At 36.9% G+C, this 18895-nt stretch overlaps 1 protein-coding gene across 1 annotated transcript in view; it reads right to left on the bottom strand.

Annotated features, from left to right (window-relative positions):
• LUZP2 (leucine zipper protein 2) overlaps nt 1–18895 on the bottom strand; it is an 85630-nt gene that overhangs the window by 37881 nt on the left and 28854 nt on the right. The window contains exons 6-7 of the mRNA XM_008940292.1: nt 11431–11493; nt 8115–8177 (exon numbers count right to left, since the gene is read on the bottom strand). Coding sequence (XP_008938540.1) covers nt 8115–8177; nt 11431–11493 — 126 coding nt within the window. The remainder of the gene's footprint in view (nt 1–8114; nt 8178–11430; nt 11494–18895) is intronic.

Here is an 18895-nt window from a genome sequence, read left to right as displayed (position 1 = left end):
TTACCCAAAATTTCAGAGGGTCTGTTTTTTACCAGAAAAGTCTGTGCTATGGCTTCATGATAGAAGGATTGCTCACATATGCAGAGGTAAACAGTCATGACCATGTTTCCTTCACTTCAAGACATAATAAATTGAGATTTAATTTGGTTATTACAATATTTTTAAGGACGTATTTTATTTCATACCAAGGATTGCCATTTATCAAGGACAAAATTATCACACATTCTGCTTAATTAGAAAACATGATTGACCAAGCGATGTTTAATCACACATTAAATACACTGGATATTCTGGTCTCCATTTTTTTTGCTTAGGCTTTAAAAAAATGTTTAAGAAAAAAAAGATAAAATGTTTACCATGCAACTTTTTATTTTATAATTGATTATATTTTCTAACCAGGACAACTTTTTAAATTGGAAATCACTTGACCGGAAACTTGAATAAATTATCTGATAAACATAATTCTACTGTGCTTCTTCTGTAAGCAATATTTCTATCTTAGAAAAACAGAAACTAGTGCTTCTACATTGTACTGTTTACTGTAGCACAAGGTGTCAAATATGAGAATAACACTTTCTGGCAATTATTCCATTTAATCAGACATGCTGCAAAAAAAACAGCCGTTCAGCAACATTTGAATTATATTTCAAGCTCTTACAACAAGAAAAAATCTGAGTTTAAACCATCATTTCTGCAATGTCTCACAGTTTGTACATTTGCTTAATGCTCATTACTGCCACAATACTTTTATCTCTAATTTGTGACTATTCTGGATGTATATTAAAAAAAAAAAAAAAAAAAAAAAAAGACCTTTCGTGGTTTTTTATTAGTTGGAATATCACTTTTCCTTCCCCAACCCCCAGAGCCGTTCCTTCCAATAAAACTCCTTACAAGGACAATAAAACAGCAGTCTTCTAAGTATTGCTTTGGAACAAATACTGAAGTATTCAAAATTGTCTCTGCTAGGAAGAACACCAAATTTGGGACATACATGTCTATGTGCCCCAGGTACTGATTGCCAGAAGCCGAGTTATCTCCCAGGTATCACCCTACAGCATGGCAACGAGGAGCCTAAGGAGCAAGAGAGCACCTGGTTCTGGATTTCCACATGTGCCGGGTGCCATCAGGGACCTGGTGCCCAGGACATCACCTTGGTCACTGCTCTAGCTGCTTTGGTTCCAGAGAAAGCCAATGAGCACAGGCACCATAGCTTGTGCCTGCTCTTTGTTCTCACCATTTGTCATGTTTGTGCCTGACCGTTCCCTCCCTCATTAGTGCATGGAGGCTGACAGCATATCTTGTCCAGACATCCTCAGCATTAAGTGTCTGCAGGTCTAATATTTCAGAAAACGACATTTTTATTGGCAGTTTCTACAGCACCCGTCACTGCAGAACCTTAAATGTAGAAGAAAAATGATTGTGCCAGAACAGTTGCTCTCAAAGTGTACTTGTGGCATGAGCATTACTCATACAACACTGTGCCCCCTTTTGACACACAGCACTTGTGGATCCAGGTCCACAGTTCTTATAGAAAACATTCCCTGTTTTTCCTGCTACATGTTTACACAAGACAAGTCTCTAACTCATCTATCAGCTTCTTACGTATCTTACCCTAACTCCCTTTTTTTCTCCCATCTTTGGCCAGTTTAGAACTTTTCAATACTTTATGCAACAAAGTTTTAGAATTTTTCAACCTACTGGGCACACTCAAAACCGTTATTATAATTAAACTATTTGGAAAACATGAGTCCAAATCCCAGTCAATTTCAATTTGACATTAATAACACACCTATCCTCGTTTTAGCTGGAGCTGGATCAGGTCTGTAAGTTGATTGAATAGCTGTAAGCTGCCAGTTGAACGTGGAGTTGCTGCTGCTAGATTTAAGTCACCTTGTCTCAGGCTATTGACTAGCCCTGTCTCACTCAGTAACTCACACCAGCTATTTAAGACTGCACCACCACCTAATGCAAGTCTATAACCTCAAGGTGACATCCTCAGGGTCATAAAGAAACTTTTAAAATTGGATTTTTCAGTTCATTAAAAGAGTTACTATTTTTTCATGCTCAAAACTGTGTTGTAAAAACCAGACTGACAATACACTAATAGAACTGAATTACTAAGTGCTAAAACAATACTCGTGTTTCATGAATCTGTGATTTCCAAAACTGCATGAACCCATTAAAAAAGTAGACTTGAACAAGGAGATATGTTTCAGTAAGGACATCCCTGAATTTTATTAATACATAATCCAATGTCCTTGCTGGAAAATATCTATCTGATGACATCCCTCTCTCTTCTTCTGTCTTTTCTCTCTTGAGATTAAAAAAAATCCCCATGTCTGCAAATAACCTGTAAGTATTTTTCAGCAGACAATTCTGTCTAGATCCTCAGGCCCTTCCTGTGTTGCTAACATGATGTGCAAATATTAACACATTACTAATGAATGCTTCATCATAGCAACACCATCAAAATGCTAAAAAATGACATTTAAAATGAAAATATGCACCAGCAAAAAGAGGCCAAGGTAGAGTGACATCTACTCCTTGAGTAAAACACACATAACCTAGAGAGGACTTCCTACGTAGATTTCTGTTAGGGTTGTGAAAATACACCATGCCACCATTCAAAGGAAACGAGTATTAAATACTACAAAAGAGATAAAATTTAAAAAAACAAAACAAAAAAAAAACCCACCCCCAACAAACCACAAAATCAAATCCCCAAATAAACCCTTGTGTTTTATGAAAAGAAGAACTCAAAGTACTCAGCATATAGTGATAAAAGACTGTGTAACAGAAGATGAGGAAATGATCCCACCTCATCCTGTTATCTCAAAAAGATAGCTATTTGAAAAGTAATCATGCTACATCTTTACCACCCAAACATCAGCTACAGATATTTATGCAACAGCTCCAATATATTTTACAAAAATAGACCAAGCAAGTTTCATTTTCCTGCTTCTCCCAGGGGCCTCAGCTTTTTCTGAGAAAAACAACTCAATGATATCCTGCTTTAAAGCATTTTTCTACATCGAATAAGCAGCCAGATCTAATAACAAATAATTCAGAATCTGAAAACTAAAATCACACATCCAATGGGCAACATCCAACTACATATCTAAAAGTGTAAAAGCATGCTGACTTCATCAAGAGGAAAACGAAAAATCCAAAACTGAATAATCAACAAAGGCATTATAAAAAAAAGTACAAAAAAATTTCAGCAAGGAAAGGAGTTGTATGCTACTTCAAACATAATGAAGACTCCTTTAAAATACATGAACTGGACTTAATATTGAATCATGCCAAGCCAGGTGAACTTTGCAGTTGATAGGAATTGTAATCCAAGCAGGTGTAAATCATGGGTGAAGCAAACGTCCACTTATGAACAGGTTGGCCAAGCCTGAGTGCCAAGTGCAGACAAATAGAATTGTACTAGGAAAAACTGCACCTTTTGCATCTTCATGCATGTGCACCCACACAAAGCACTTATTTAAGACCATATAATCAATTATTTCAAGCCAGGACAACAGTTTTAATATTTGATACAAGTTCTCTGCTAAATTGGGTCTTTAGTTATTTTCAGAAGGGGGTTTTGTTTGGTTTTCTTAAATCATTTCACCTCTTTACCTTTCTCTATAGGGAGTGCAGAATCTCATGGTCTGCATTTCAGAAAAAAATACTTTGCAACTCTGGGAAACAGCTTTACTGTGGCATGTAAGTAACTACTGCTAATAAGGAGAAAAACACATATGGTGGCATTAATTTTACTTTAGAAGTAGAAATGGTAAAAATATTTCACAACATACTGACTGGATGTGGTAAAAAGAACTTCCTACAGTTATAATTTTCTTTGACTCTATTTACCATAGCAAAGGCATCGTTTAAAATGCTTTTCACACATCCAAATACTGAATTGATTGCTGTAGTGATGTGTTTCAAAGAATTACAAAAATGTTTTGACTATAAATGTCAGTTTAGTTATGTAAGTCTTTAAAACACATCCTTTGTCCCTTCTGTGTAAGTCAATTAAAGTGTTTCCCAGGCAGAAATACTTTCTTGAAACAAGTCCTTGAAAGAAAACGCACACCCCCACATTATTTTTAACCTGCCTTCTCTCTTCTAAGTCTCTGTAAGTGTTTATAAGACAAGTCTAGGTTTGAGATGTTGATGTGGTTCTACTTAGTCCTTTTGAAGTATTGAGTGCTCAGTACCTGAAACAGTATTTAGAAGCATAAAAAAAAAAAACAAACAAAAAAACTGAAAGGACAAGGCAGCCTTGCTCTTAATTTGTGATACTGCACTTCAAAGAAACGTGTGAGTTCAAGAGTACCACCATGGAAACCAGCTAGACCATGGTGAGGAGCATAACTGTGTACCTAACTGCATCAAACGTGATTTCCTTTTCAGAAGAAAGTGTGTAACTGTAAACCATCTCACTCATGGTAAAGCCATGTAAGGAATACTTACTAGCAAGTGCCTAATTTGTTGTAAGGCAGATGTATAACTTTGCAAAAATATATTTCGCCGGGGGTTTTAAACCCGCTGGTTTTGCCCGGGAAGAAAACAGCCCCAGCGGGACCCCCGTATTACCTCCAGGGTGGTCGTCAGCGAAGAGGAGGGCAGTGGCGAGTAAAGGAGGGATGGGCAACGATCGCTTTCTTCCAAAATAAAAGGTTTTAATAACATGAAAATAACAAACAAAACCACCTGAGGCAGGCACTGAAACAGCACCCACCCCAGGGGAGAAGTGAAAGAGCATGTGGCCTTGGGGCCAGGGGTTTTTAACAGGTTGGTAGGTGGGTTTACAAAGGCATTGTCCTGTAAGGATACATGGATGGGTTACCAACAGGTCAGGGGTCCAATGGGTGTTAGGGGATTGGTCTTGTGGTGGCTAAGCCAACCACAACCTGGGAAAGGTGGAAAATTCTGGACGTGTGCCCATGTCTGGGGAAAAAGAGGCAACAGAAACCTCTGTCTCCAGGAGGCGCACTGCAACACAGATGCTATTTACTTGCTTATTTAAATTTATGTTCTACTGTGGAACAAAGATTAACTACATTGGTAGGCTAGGTGTAGTTAGCTGATGCTCACATTTGAACTTTGGGGTTTTTTTTAGTACTGTCAGCATTTTTTATCTCATAATTTAAATGACACATGGGAAAACATGAAGCAGTAGATGGAATTTGTATTTCTAAAACAGAAATTCAGAAACAGAAACTCATATTTCTACAGTAGAATCATGAGCAATTCATCACGAAAAATAAACAAAATTACACTTGAGCCATAAGAGCAAACCATTCGTACCTTGTACATTCTAAAGAATGATTTCAAAAAACCAAGATATTTATATAAACTGATAGTGAAAGTTATTGCTAGATTTTTCTTAATATCATATTCCTATCAGATAGACACATATGTCCACATTTCATGAACAAATAAACAAATTATTTTTAATTCTTCTCTAATCTAGCAAAATACATGATTTCTTTTAGAGCAGTATAGGCAAATGATGGCAAGACAGTTAATGAAGGAGGAATAATTTGAAAGGAAGTGGTTATGAATACTTGAAACAAGTGTAGACCTCAATTTAGCAAAGCATTTAAACTTAAAGAGTACTTCACTGAATTGGGGGTTAGGACTATAATGAAATTATTGCAATTAAGACTGGACTCATTCAGATCTAGTAAGCACCTACTTATAAAGGCAGCTATAAAATTAAGCAGCTTCAGTGAAAATCTTTATTAACCATTCCTTATTTTTCTCATTATAATACAATGCAAATTTCAACTTGAGAAGCTTGCAGTGTTCAGAGCGATACAGAGAATAGAATTCCCTGAAGTCCTCAGTGAGACACACAGAAAATGAAAGGTTTAATGAGGTGGGAATGCAGTGGAAGGGGGAAAGGGTAGAAGTTCTGTAACCTAACAGTATTTAGCAGCCAGGAGATATCACTCATGTCATTCGTGCTCTGTGCTAGCAAAAGCCCATCTATCCAAGAGTCAAAGCTTCACAAAACAGCAATACTAACATAAAATCTGTTTACTTTCTAGTATCAAAGTGAAATGAAATTAGATACCACATGTTCTTGCCCAAACCTAGCAGCCTTTCTCTGATCACACATATATTTCAAAAGGTTTCCAACCCTGTATCAAATGGCATCTACTCTGTTCACTGTGTCTGTCTACAGACCTGAAAGACACACACAACAGCACGCAATCAACCCTCATGTCATTCATTAGGACAGCATAAGCCTGCTGTTCCCTTTTCTTCATACGTCAGTTTTCCCTAAGTGAGGAAAAGATTGAGAAATAAACCTGATATAAACATAAAGGATGCCTGTTCAATGTGGGCCAAGGAGTTTAAGGCATAATTTGTGTGATCATGACGTAGACATAGTCATTAAGAGAAGATATATAGCGCAGACTCTTCCAGCCATACTGAATAACTGTCCAAGGATTAGAAGTGGAACCTATGGTGCAGACGTCCATGTCCGGTGACATGATACCCACTTCTACTCTTTTTAACACTAGATGCATTGCCCCAGTTATAACACAAATAACTCCCTCCCCTCCACCACAACCCCCTGAGTTTTACATCTGTACAATAACTGCTCAACAGTCATAGTTTTCTGAATTATGATCAGGATTAGGGGGATTTCATTTTCTGTGACTTGCCAGACAGTCCTTCCCATTCGTTCACTTCATGCCTGTGTACTCCTTCTCTTCTGTAAGATGTGTTCAGGTGTGCAGCACTTAGCAAGTGTGCCCTTACAAAGCATTACTACACAGCCTAGTATAATTCAGATCCTTTTTTAGCTTCATGGCATATCAGCATAAAGAAAACAACGAATAGACAGTAGCACTGAGCAATCCCTCTGGTTCAGCCAAAGGAAACAAGCTTTCACACCCAAGAAAGGCAAGAAGTTATCATCTTTTCCTCTGTTCAAAGTGTCAATGATACCTAAACTGAATTTGAAGAAAAATATATTATTTTTGTTAATGCTAGCTGGTATTAAAATTTAACTGCCTAGGTGTATATTATGCTTAGTTTTCATCTGAATCTATTCCCTTGCTTTCGGTCTTATGATGACCAGAAACAAATGTTCACAAAAAATCTGGGAATAAATATGTTCATTAAATTAAAAAACAAACAAACAAACAAAAAAAAACCAAAAACAAAAAACCCCCACACTGTGTATTTTAAACAGACTATTCCATCTTTACAGTACTTTGAACACAATAGAGGGACAGTACAGAAAGTTAAATACCTCCAGAAGGCAACCTGGACCTTGTATTGAGATTAATTACTTTGTAAGAAATTCTTGCTCTAGTCACTTTGAAGATGGCTACTTTATCTTCATCCTTTACGCCAGGAATAAAAGCACAACTAAATTAGCAGCCTCCAGTCAGGTGACCTGAATCCCTCTCCTTCTTTAACAGGGATTAACTTCTCCCCGTGTTAACAAGGGCTTGATGCCCTTCAGCAGTCTCTGTAAGTTTTGCCCTCCCCCCTTCCTTTTTCCTTTTTCTTTTTCCCCATTGCTCAAGCTTCTCACAAACACAAAGATTTGCTTTAAGTGTTAACAATTATTACGAATACCACGTCGGACTGTTAATCAAAGAAAAAAGAACCAGCAATAAAATATTCTACTGTTTAGCTAGAAAGATGAAAAATGTGTTCCTGAAGTTATGGAATAGGGCATCAGGTTTTGGTCACCTGCAGGAAACAAGAGCATTATTTTATGTCATCATGTAAATACAGATATTCATAAAATAAATACTTACCACTGTTTTTGTCTCTTTAAAAACAAAGATATGAGAATATGTTTTAGGTTTTGAATTTTCTCTTCTTTTTTTCCCCAGAAAGCAATTTAATAAAAAACACTGTCTCTGTTACGGTGGTTTGCAAATACAAAACACCCAAAAGAAACCAAAATAGATATTGCTGAAATTGCATTATGCCTCTCTGTGGTGCTCTGAGCGATTTTTAGTATGGTGAGAAGGAAATGTTTCCTTAAAACTACAGAAATAAAGGCAGCTATTATACTCTTAGGTTATTTCAATACTATATTAACTCTAATAAATTTAGGTAACCATAGTGAAGTAAAAGCTTACCTTAAAGATCAAATCCTTTTTCCCATATCGAAGCTCTTTCAGCTGGGCTTGGATCTTTTTTGACTGAAAGTGAGCATAATAAAATTGGGGAGGGAGGGGTATTTTAGATATTTACTTTTAAGATCAGGAAAAACATAACAAGTTCTGACAAGAGCAAAAATTAGATCAGCTTGAAAATGCAGAAAAATAACCAAAATCAATGTCAATTGCTTTTCCAGGGTAGCATGTCTAAACCAGGCAAAAATACTGAGGAAAATGTGAAATGGCACTCACCTAAGGCACGCACAGGAGTTAGTACTGTTGCAAATAGTTTTTTTTGGCTTACATGAGATGCAATTAATACTTCCCATGAAGCATAACTGAAGGTATCACTTTCCAAGTAAACAATCTTCTTTTTCTTAGAGGAAAAAAGGTGCCATGCCATTGCACAAGTTCTTCTTTGTAATCACCAAGGAGTTCCAAGTGGCATCTAAATGAGCTAGGTTCTCAGGTTGTGACCATGTCCTCTAAAATAAGCACAGTTATGCTGACTTATAAAAGCTTAGGCTGATACATATTTTCAGCTGTAAAATTTATCTTTGAAATAATTTTAAGTAATGATCTATACATTCTTTTATTTCAACAAAATGTAACAGTTTGGATTTTTTTTTTCAAGCTACACTCAACTATGCATGCAGCATTATTTCATCCTTTATCTAAGAATCCTATCAACATAGTAATTTTTCATAAAATCCACAATCTTAACAGATATTCAATAAACTTTCCTGCATTATTCAATGCCAAATGTTTAGAACTCCTTGGAATAGATTAGAAATCTCTTCCACATTTACTGAAACAGCACATCATATTACAGATAGTAGTATATCTTTCAAGAATTGGAGCTTTTAGAAGGGTTTGATGTCTCTCCAATTGGCACAGTCAAATTCAGTGACAGACTTTTGGGAAGGATGAATGCATCCATAGATAAAATTTTAGAACCTGCTTTGAATATTTAAGAAGTAAGGCCAAACCTGTTATTGTGTTTCATAAAATCTGAAAGAGAGAGACAAGCTCAGTTCAGTGCAATTCTTTCTCCTGTAACTAGATCTGTTGCTAACGCTAATAGCACTGTCCTCTGATCTGGTCAATGCAGTCTGTAGAGGTGTGAAATGTATTCCACATCAGATAAAATCCAATGAGAAAATCTTAACCCACTTTAATTTTTCCAGGAGCTATACTTAAGAAAATACACAATCTCTGTGACATAAAAAATATCCAAAATGGCTATAGAGGAATCTAAGTGACAATTAAGATACTACTCATCTGCTAAATCACAAATACGTGATGAAATTAAGACTTGTAGAGCTAAATGTACTCAGTGCAAAATACAAGTGATTCAACAGTATGTATATTCTTTGTGATAAAATTTAGTTGTTTTGTGGTTTTACTGCTCTCCTAGGGGGAGGACTTACAAAACTGACACCTTGTAGTGCAGCCAGCCAGATAAGATACAAGTAATTAAATACAAGTTGATAGTGATCTCTCAGCCACAGCACAGCATCTGGGAGTATTTCCCTGGCACGTGCCCCTTTCCATGTCCTGGGAAGCCTGAGGTTTGCACTGCTCTGCCTTACTCTCTCCAGGGCTCTGAACTGTTGGAGAAGATAACCCAGATGTGTGAGGACCATAAGCATACTCCCATCTACACAACTGCTCAAGAAGGAATCACAGGGCTCACTAGAATAGTTTGCATGCAGCCTGAGAGTAGAATGATTCAGGATCTTCCTGGTAGGCAATTCTACCCACAGAAGGTTCTTGACCTAATAGCTAAAAGGATACTGTTTTCACACAGTCCTTGTGCTTGGTGAGCACAGTACTTAATCAAAGAGTAGGAAATATGCTGCATTTCTCTGGCTGCCACTACTTACCTGGCAAAACAACAACAAAAAAAGGACGCTCCTGGAGCATCTTTGCTTGTTCTAATGGCACTGACCCACTTAAAAGATAGAAAATCACCAGGATGATTCATAAAGTCTGAGATTCTTAGGGTTTAAAATACACTCACAATCTGCTGCCTTGAATTTTAGCTTCGGCTTAGTTTTCTGAAATTTTCTGACAGCCAGCCTTGTCACACCACAATAAATTTAATCTTAGCCTTCGCCCTTAGATATAAAGACATTTATGTTGCAAATATGAAAGGAGATTTAAGCAGGGAAAAGGCCAAGTTAATTACCAAACATTCAAGATGTTGTGCATCTAGTGAAAACAGACTTGAAAAAGAGGGGAAAAAAGAAAGCTATGCTGCACATAATGCAAATTTTTTAAGGAATGGATAGAAAACATATTTGTATTCATACAGTGTGGCAGGTTTGAAAGTGACAATGATGACATAAGAAGAAAATATAGATTTTGATAAGCTAGAAAAAGATTACCACAAACTCCTTTATTTTCTACCAATGAGGATTTCTCAAAAACAGAGGCTGCAGATCTTCAGTTAAGCTAAACAGCTAATACAACTATAAATCACTGCTTTGACCTCATAAGGTTTGACCTCAAAATTAAAAGGTGGGGCCTTTAATAAAGAAAACACATTCAACCATAATTATGAAAACTATAGTCAAGAAGAAAAGTGTTACACTCCTGCTTCATTCTGGCAAGGTGCAATGACTTTCACAGGAATTATATATGCAAACAACCATGACTAAAGTCATGTAAATGAGTAAACCAAATTCATATACAGTAACATCCTCTTTCATGAAAAGTTAAAGAGCTGAAGGTACTGCTCACATGAATGCAGCCACTTGTACATTTACGTATTTGGAAAAAAAAAAAATAGGGCTTTTTTTATCAGCAGCTATCTTTGCTAATATGCTCTTCCATAGATGGGAGATTTCTTTTCCTGTATTTCATAAAGTGATCCTTTTTTCCCTTTAAGTAATGAAACATTCTAGGAATCAATAATAATAAATCTTTCCTGTCTCTATAAGTTAATTTCAAAAAAGGCATTTGGCTAGTCCTGTCTTAGTTAAGGGATGGAGATCATGGGAAGGAAATCAGTTTTATATATGCTATAGATTTATAACATACACCTAAGCTATAGATACATTTCATAAGCATGTCTGAACTTTATTTGTCTAAAACTTGAGTTTGCAGCTTGCTTTCTAATACATTGGAGTTGCTCCTAGTGCAGCCACAGAAATGGGATGAGATGAGAGCAGTTTAGGAACACTCCCAATACATCCATACTATATAATTTATACCAGAACCTCAGTACAAAAGACTGATGCAAGTTTCTTTTGGGTATGTTAGACTTAGAACAGAGAGGAACCTTACTTACCTCTTCTGCATGAATACCACAAAGCTTGTTTCCTGACAAGAGCTTGTTTTTGAGGCTTTTGTTCTTAGAGGGGAAAAAAAAGAGAGGTTTTTTTTTTTACTGAAAGTTACTGAAATATTAAGGGGACCTTTAAATATTTGATAATACTGATTTTATTTTATAAATGGATAACACCTTCAAGTCACCAGCAAAGACACAGATAAAAGACAAGACAGATGCATCACGACACAACATCCTCTCTGACAGAATTCTAAAAGGCTGTAACTTTGCATTAAAACCTTCTTTCACAGGAACAGGACTTCTAAAATGCTCTAGCAACTGAAAGAAATTTAGATTGCATATGCTGAGGTAAAAAAGGAAAGATAAAAAAATCCTAATTCTTACCTGGTGTCACCTGCATAGCTCAATGTTATTTTCAGTTAATCATTATAACAGTTAAGTAATAGGCCAAGATCTTATCACTTAACTTGATTAAATTCATCGGATCATTTTTTTCCTAAATTTCATAATTTAAAACTGCAAGTAATCAAAAACTTGAGAAGATTAGCTACCCAACAGCATTTTGCCAACTCAATATGCTTTTGTATGTAAGAGTTTTAAAGGCATTTCTTTTCATTTTCAGGGAAAATAATAAGCCTTGATAAAATGAATTTGCAGTCGTCTGGTAATTCTTTCTGTATTCACATAATCCCACAACTGAGAGTCAAGGATAAAGAGTTCTCTGCAGTGAGAACATCTTTCAAAACCATTCAGAAATATATGTACTTGATAAACAGGCCTTCAAGTGCTGGACAAAATGGGCTTACACTAGAAAGAACTAAAAGAACACCACAACCAGCTTCTCCTGTGTTAACAGTCCAAACACACATACTGAAACCTGGCCCACCACACTTCAGACAAATGTATTCACCACTGAACAGCAATGACTTTTTTGAGCATTGTGCACAAGAACAAGCTGGCACTAGGGGAAAAAAAAAAAAAAAAAAAAAAAAGGTAATTCCACCTAGTTCAGTTTTAGGTCCACACACCACTGAAACACTGGAAGCTTTATTTTCAGAATTAGAAGCTTGGAGGGTTTTTTTAAGAAAAACTTTCTCAGTAAAGAGAATGTAAATCAAATAAAATTCCATTTTAAACCTTTGTACAACATTTCAGATGTTTCACTGCTGTGCACTGATATGTTGCAAAACCAGTTAATCTTTTTGAGTTGTCTGACATGGGCACCCACAGTTCTGTAATGTAACGGAAAGGAATTGGGATGTTAATCTGAATGATACAAAACCCAGATCCTGCCTCATGAAAAGTGGTTTGCAAAGAGCTGGGTGTGTGGGGAGAGAGAACAGATGTTGCTCCCATAAGTCTTGTAGTTGATTACTTTTTGTTCTGTATGTGAAAACGATGCAGTAGCTCATCACAGAGCACCACCTCACTGTGCTAACCACTGCAGAAATACAGAACAGGACAACTGGTTCGGCACAAAGGGAATTAGGTAACAGCTCCAAGATGAGCAAAATAAAACCAAACAGAAACCAAAGAGGTGAATCACACCACCCAGCACAGCTATTGCTCACCAGGGGTACATAAAAGAGCCATGTTTTACAGGGATCACATGGTAGATGTGATTGGTTTCACACAAATGAGCAGCATCACCTCTTGGGGTGATGGCCAAACAAATGTGCCAACAGCACTGCTTCATCAGGGAATGACAATTAATTAACCCAGGCAGTCAAGGCATCACTTTGTTTTGGTTAACTACCTTCATTACCCTCCAGTGCCCCTACAGCCTGGTAATGATTGGTTTAGGTAACAGACTCTATGCATATTTCAGAACCAAAGTAAGGATGAGTTGTAATCCTTATATTTTGCCTCATTTATCTTCCTTTTGCCAAGAATAAACTACTATAAGAAATACTTCTATTAATACATTAACCATTTGCAGTGGACTTCTGCACATGCTCTTTTGAGAAGACCCTGCAGTCACCCAGAAGGTGAAGAATGTAATGCCAACCACCTTGACGAGACACACATTGTATTAGATAGTTGTTACAGTTTCTGCATTTGGTGCCAAAGTTGCCTGGCAAAAGAACATAGCTCAAGAAGTTATTCGAAACCAGAACGTGGTGAAAATATTTTGAGTTAGGAGATAGACTCCGTTTTGGAGATTTATCTATATTTAACAGGGCTTACCAATCCTATCTCATTATACAGGCTATTAGCAAACAGAACAGAAAACAAGGTTAACAGATTGTAGGCAAAATAGTCATGATTTAATCTGCACTTAATGTTTTTAGAAATTTGAGCAAGCATTAGAGTTTACAATCATTGAGACCATAATGAGGAGCTTGTCAGAAGTAGATGATAAATCCTTGCTTACAATTTGTTCTATTTTATGTTACTTTGCAAATCACGTGTCACTATTAAAAACGGCTTTATGTTCTGATAAACAGTGGTAGTTTTCTATAACAGAATGTGCAGTATACCTGTAAAAACATGTGAAATCTAACAGAGCCTAGTTTGATCAGCATTCTGAATTAAATGTTGCCAAGTAAGAGTCTGATCAGGTACCGGTTCTGTGAGTTTGCTAGAAAAGGGCTATGCAGAATCAGATCAATTAATCAATTAATTTTTTGAGTCAGAAATGGTTATTGAGTCAGGACAGAAGTTCTGACTTCTAAGTCTTAGATAAAGATTCAAGACAATGCTTCTTATTTTCCTACCAAGCATCCCTCAAGGAACAACAAATAAGTTTAACTAGAATTTTATGAAGTTATTATTTCAAATATTTTATTTGTTATGAAGAGTTTCACAGGAAAAGCTCTTGGATATTTCAAGTTTAAAACCCAATAAAAGTTTAAAGAATTAATTACTTATCTGTAAACATGTCTTTTATAGTCACCTTTAAAATGGTAGAGAATAATTATTTTAGCCTTTTAGATTTAGAGAAAGGATACCATTATATTCCAACTAAATAGATATTTTGACGTATTTGAGCATCTTAGAAAGCTTACAGCAAAGACTGTTAGCTGGAGTGTTTGCATGTAATCAGTCATGCCATTAAGTTACTACAGTATTCAGCTCTAAACTTAATAAATCTAGTTCATTTGCAGCAGTAGTTTCAGGACCCCCTAAATCCAGGTGCAGAAAACTGCTGTCACTGGTTGCCATGCTCAAGAATTCTGTTGTTTCTTCCTATGCAGTAGATTCTTACTGTCCTGGTACCTACACTCAAGAAATAGTACCTCGGTACAACATCTCTTCTGTGCACTCCAAACAAGGGAGGATTCTCAATGACAACTTGTCAGATCTGTTAATGCATCCTTCACAGAACTTCTACACTGAAAACAGAAACTTTTCTGCCTCACTCTTAAATAGATTTGTCAGTCAGTTCCTTGTCATATTTTCCTGTTCTTTCCTCTTAAACTGGCATCACTTCATTGTATTTTTGGGGTGTTCTGATATTGTTTTCACGATATGAGATGAGACAAGCTGAAATAATTATATGAACATTGACAGTAACTGTAAATTTTGGTTGCTTAAAAGATCTCTTACTGATACAAAAGCACATCAAAGCCACTGCCGTGCCATGGCTTCTTTGCCAGTGTGCCTGCAAGGAACCTGCAAGGAAGAAAACCACCCAAACCTTTGCTTGCTAACTAGAAGGATATATATTACTTTTTCTTCCTGACTTGGGAAAACAATCCCTTCACTTCTGCCATCTTTTGACAGTTGTAGTTTTAGTTTCTTTTTTTGCGAACTCATTTTATTAAAAGTATTAATTAAAAAGCGATATATTGTATTTGTCATAATATCCCCTCCTCGTTTATCACACGCAATAAATACCTCATGCAGAAAGAGTCACAGTTTATAGACATTGTTAAATGTGACAAACTATCCCTGGGTCCAGTTTAAAGGGTTTTATCATCATTGTAAATCTGAAGTTATGGGAATTCACATTTGTCTGATGTATTATATATTCAACTAACAGAAGGGTAAAACTATACCATTGATGTAAAAGGCACAATTTTTCAGGTGTCATTTTGTGAAGTTAGGATATCTTGACCTCTGGTCACTCAGATGAGTGCTTTAATACTTTTATGTTTATGTTTCATAATTTGAAACACTGCTTTCTGAAACAGCATCAGATCTCAACCCAGGATGAACAAATACAATGTAATCACCAGCAGGACAAAACAATTTAGTTTGCCTGCTAGCCTTTGAAAGCACGAGGACCCCAAAATATGTTCAAGGAAAGAAAATAACTTTCTCCCTCAGAAAAAAATGATTCTCAGCAATCAACTTCAATTCAGACATTTTATCTGAGGTCTGACAGCAGTTATTTGTTGTATACAAGATAAATTGGGCTCTGCCTCCCCTTGCTGAATAGCACAAATCAAACCATGTTGAGCCCCTGCTCATCATCGGCACATTTCTCTCTTATGGGCATCCTCTTAAAACAAACCAAAACAAAGACAAGAATGAAAACCCCTGGACTCTGCTGAGCAGGATTGTCAGGGCCAAGTGCCAAGATGAACTCTTTTCCATCTCCTGTTGAACCAAATCAGTTCACTGCACCCTCAGGTAGGAAATCAGGAGACATCAGCAGACCAAAATCAAATATCTGGACTTATCTGATATCAAAATGTATTGGTACCCATTTTGCTTTGTATTTCACCATGATGAAAAATGTTTTATATTGTGTGCAACTACTGTAATCCCAGCAGGACTGGCTCAACCTTTCATCTTTCTGAGACAGATAAATTGAGTTTCCTGCATTCAGAGGTTGTTCAGGTAAGACCTTAAGAACTGCAGTTCTACCTTGCCCTCATGCTCAGCAAAGACACTGTGACTTTTGTAAGAGCAGTTTGCTTTGATATTCTTGAGAATGTTTGAATCCCTTTTCCCCAAAGGTTTTGCAGTGGTTAAGGGTGCCAAACAGCTGAAGGATTCTTCCCCATCAGTGTATTTTGGCACTGATGATGCATACATGAAATGCACAATTTGCAGATCTATCTGGATATAAACTAAGGCAGCACCGTTGTCCTAGCTCTGAATTCCTGGGAAAAGGCCACTTTCATTATGGTCAGGCTTCAGCCTCTCTGTGCCCAGAAATACCCTCTAACACTTCTGCCTGCACTGCACTTGGGATATACACACAACAACCAGAAGCTGACAGCTAAACAGGGTAGCCCTGGCAAGCAGGTCACATTGCTGCTCCTCTAAGCTTAGACATATTTGGACGTTTACTGTCCTGCTTCATTGGTTTGGGTGTTTTTCTGTAATCTGTCCCTCTTACAGTATACATTTCTTTTCTTCTGCATATCTACCTCTTCTAAAACTAGAGACCACTACATTTTCTCCTGAATTTCAGGTAGTGCAGGTGAGCTGGGGGAGCTGATAAGGAACACAAGAAAAATCTTCTGTTTGTACTTTTAGCAAGAGTTTTGTGTTGGCTGCCACAGGACACAGGTACAACTAACTGCCCAGAAGCACATTTCCATGAACACCTAGGCACACAGGGGAAGCAACAACAGTCTTGCAGTCAACTGAGCACAGACTACTGCTGTTCGGTTGAGTTCTGGGCTACAGCTTCTTCCAGACACTAATCCAGAATAATTTGTGTGCCAGGAAGGCAGACAGAGAAAAGGGAGAGTAGTCAGGAATATATCTAGGTATATATATATAGGTAATAGAGATTCCTCAAAAGAAGAAAAGGTATTTTGTTGGTACCCCTTTACCTTTGTTCACAGATGACAATTACCCACCGTGACAGTCTAACTTTATATCAAAGTCTCTGCTCTGTCAAATAAGCAATTCCCTATATCTGAGGCACAACATGTTTTGCCATTTGGTTCTGTATAATCCCACTGTGTAAAACTGAAAACCAAAACCACTGTCTTCTGTCTACCTAATATTTGCCAGATGACAACACTGTTAACTTCAGACACCTGCTTCCATAGGCACCACTGCTACTCATGTCCTACCTTACATGAATTTTGGTGGGGTAGACTTTACTACTGCTGTGCATCACTCCCAAAACTTTCCATTAAGGACATTCTGTTTGGCACTAGTGAAGTGACAGAAGGCTGGGTGAAGACATGGTTTTGCTGCATCATAAAATGGTTGCTATAATAATGACAGCACAGTGTTATATGAACCAGCATAAAGAGATACAGAATAATAATAACAATAAAAAGTATGCATTTTCAGTATTTGAGTGCTCGGGGGTTTTTTTTTCAATCTCTATCTCTTTCTCTAAATGTAAACATGAGAAGGTAAATATACAAAATTGTATGTAAAGTGATAACAAGATAACACATTGCTTCCTCAGTCCTTCTGTGTGCCAGGTGGGGTTTGAAGTCTTCACTATGACCTGTAAGCAGCTTGGCATTCCCTGCCACCACCTTCACACCCTAATAATTTTTTTTTAAAAAAAAAAGCACTGAGGACAGATCTGCACTGTAAAAGGAAGATTATAGCGCACTGATACGTCTTTAATACCTGGGAACTTGTTTCACTCTTCCTTAATCCAAAGCTTTTCTTGTTATCTGGAATAATTGAAATGTGGCAAATTTTCACACGTGTATCTGAATATTAAAATTGTCAGAATCTGCAAATATGTATCCAGAGAACAGCAAAAAAAAATTTTAGACAAAAACATATTCCTGAATGACTGTTATTGTTTATAGGGTTCAGGCTGTTTCATGCAAACTTTTCTATGCATGTAAAAATCGCTTCATCGCTCATCACTCAGAAACAGGGGATTTTTATGGTATAGCAATGAATCAGTGCACTGGACTAAGTATTTCTTTTTTTTCCCAGGGTATTTTTCCTTTTGATAGATCATGATGGGAAAATGATATGCACAGATATATTTTTATACCAATTTAATTTTCAGTTATACCTTTTCAGTCATTTCAACAGGACTTTGTTATGGGAAAGCAAATGCCATTTCTAATTCTTTCCATGTCAGGTATTCTAATTAGAAACATAGCAGCATATTAAAATCAGAATCCAATTTTACAGAATTTATATCTGAAATGAAGGGTAATTGCCTATGCCACACAGGACTATCTAGAGAAGAAACCTGACAATCCTTTGATCTTTCTCTTTGGTAGAGGTGTCTTAGTGCCCTGGAGATGGTTTGTGGGATCAATAAAGCAGAACACCTAGGCAGGTAGATGTTAGCCTGAAGCTCCTTCTTTTCATTTGCTTGACATCTGTAAACAGAATGGTGAAAAGAAGCTGGTGCTGCTCTGAGCTGCAGGTTAATGAGAGCTCACTTAAAGCAACGTGATAGAAATGAGAGCACGAATGTGACCAAACATGTAAATAAAACTAATCTAAATATAAAACATATTTGTAGTTTGAACAAAGCAAGCTCCTCTGTCACTGGAAGAGTGAAGGGTCATACTGGTTACATCCTGTTCCACAATTTCACTTTTCCTGCTGTACCAGCAGCAGGGGA

Source organism: Merops nubicus, unplaced genomic scaffold, assembly GCF_000691845.1.
Source record: "Merops nubicus isolate BGI_N331 unplaced genomic scaffold, ASM69184v1 scaffold46895, whole genome shotgun sequence".
Lineage (NCBI taxonomy): Eukaryota > Metazoa > Chordata > Aves > Coraciiformes > Meropidae > Merops > Merops nubicus.
This window is presented reverse-complemented; position numbering and strand designations above follow the sequence as displayed.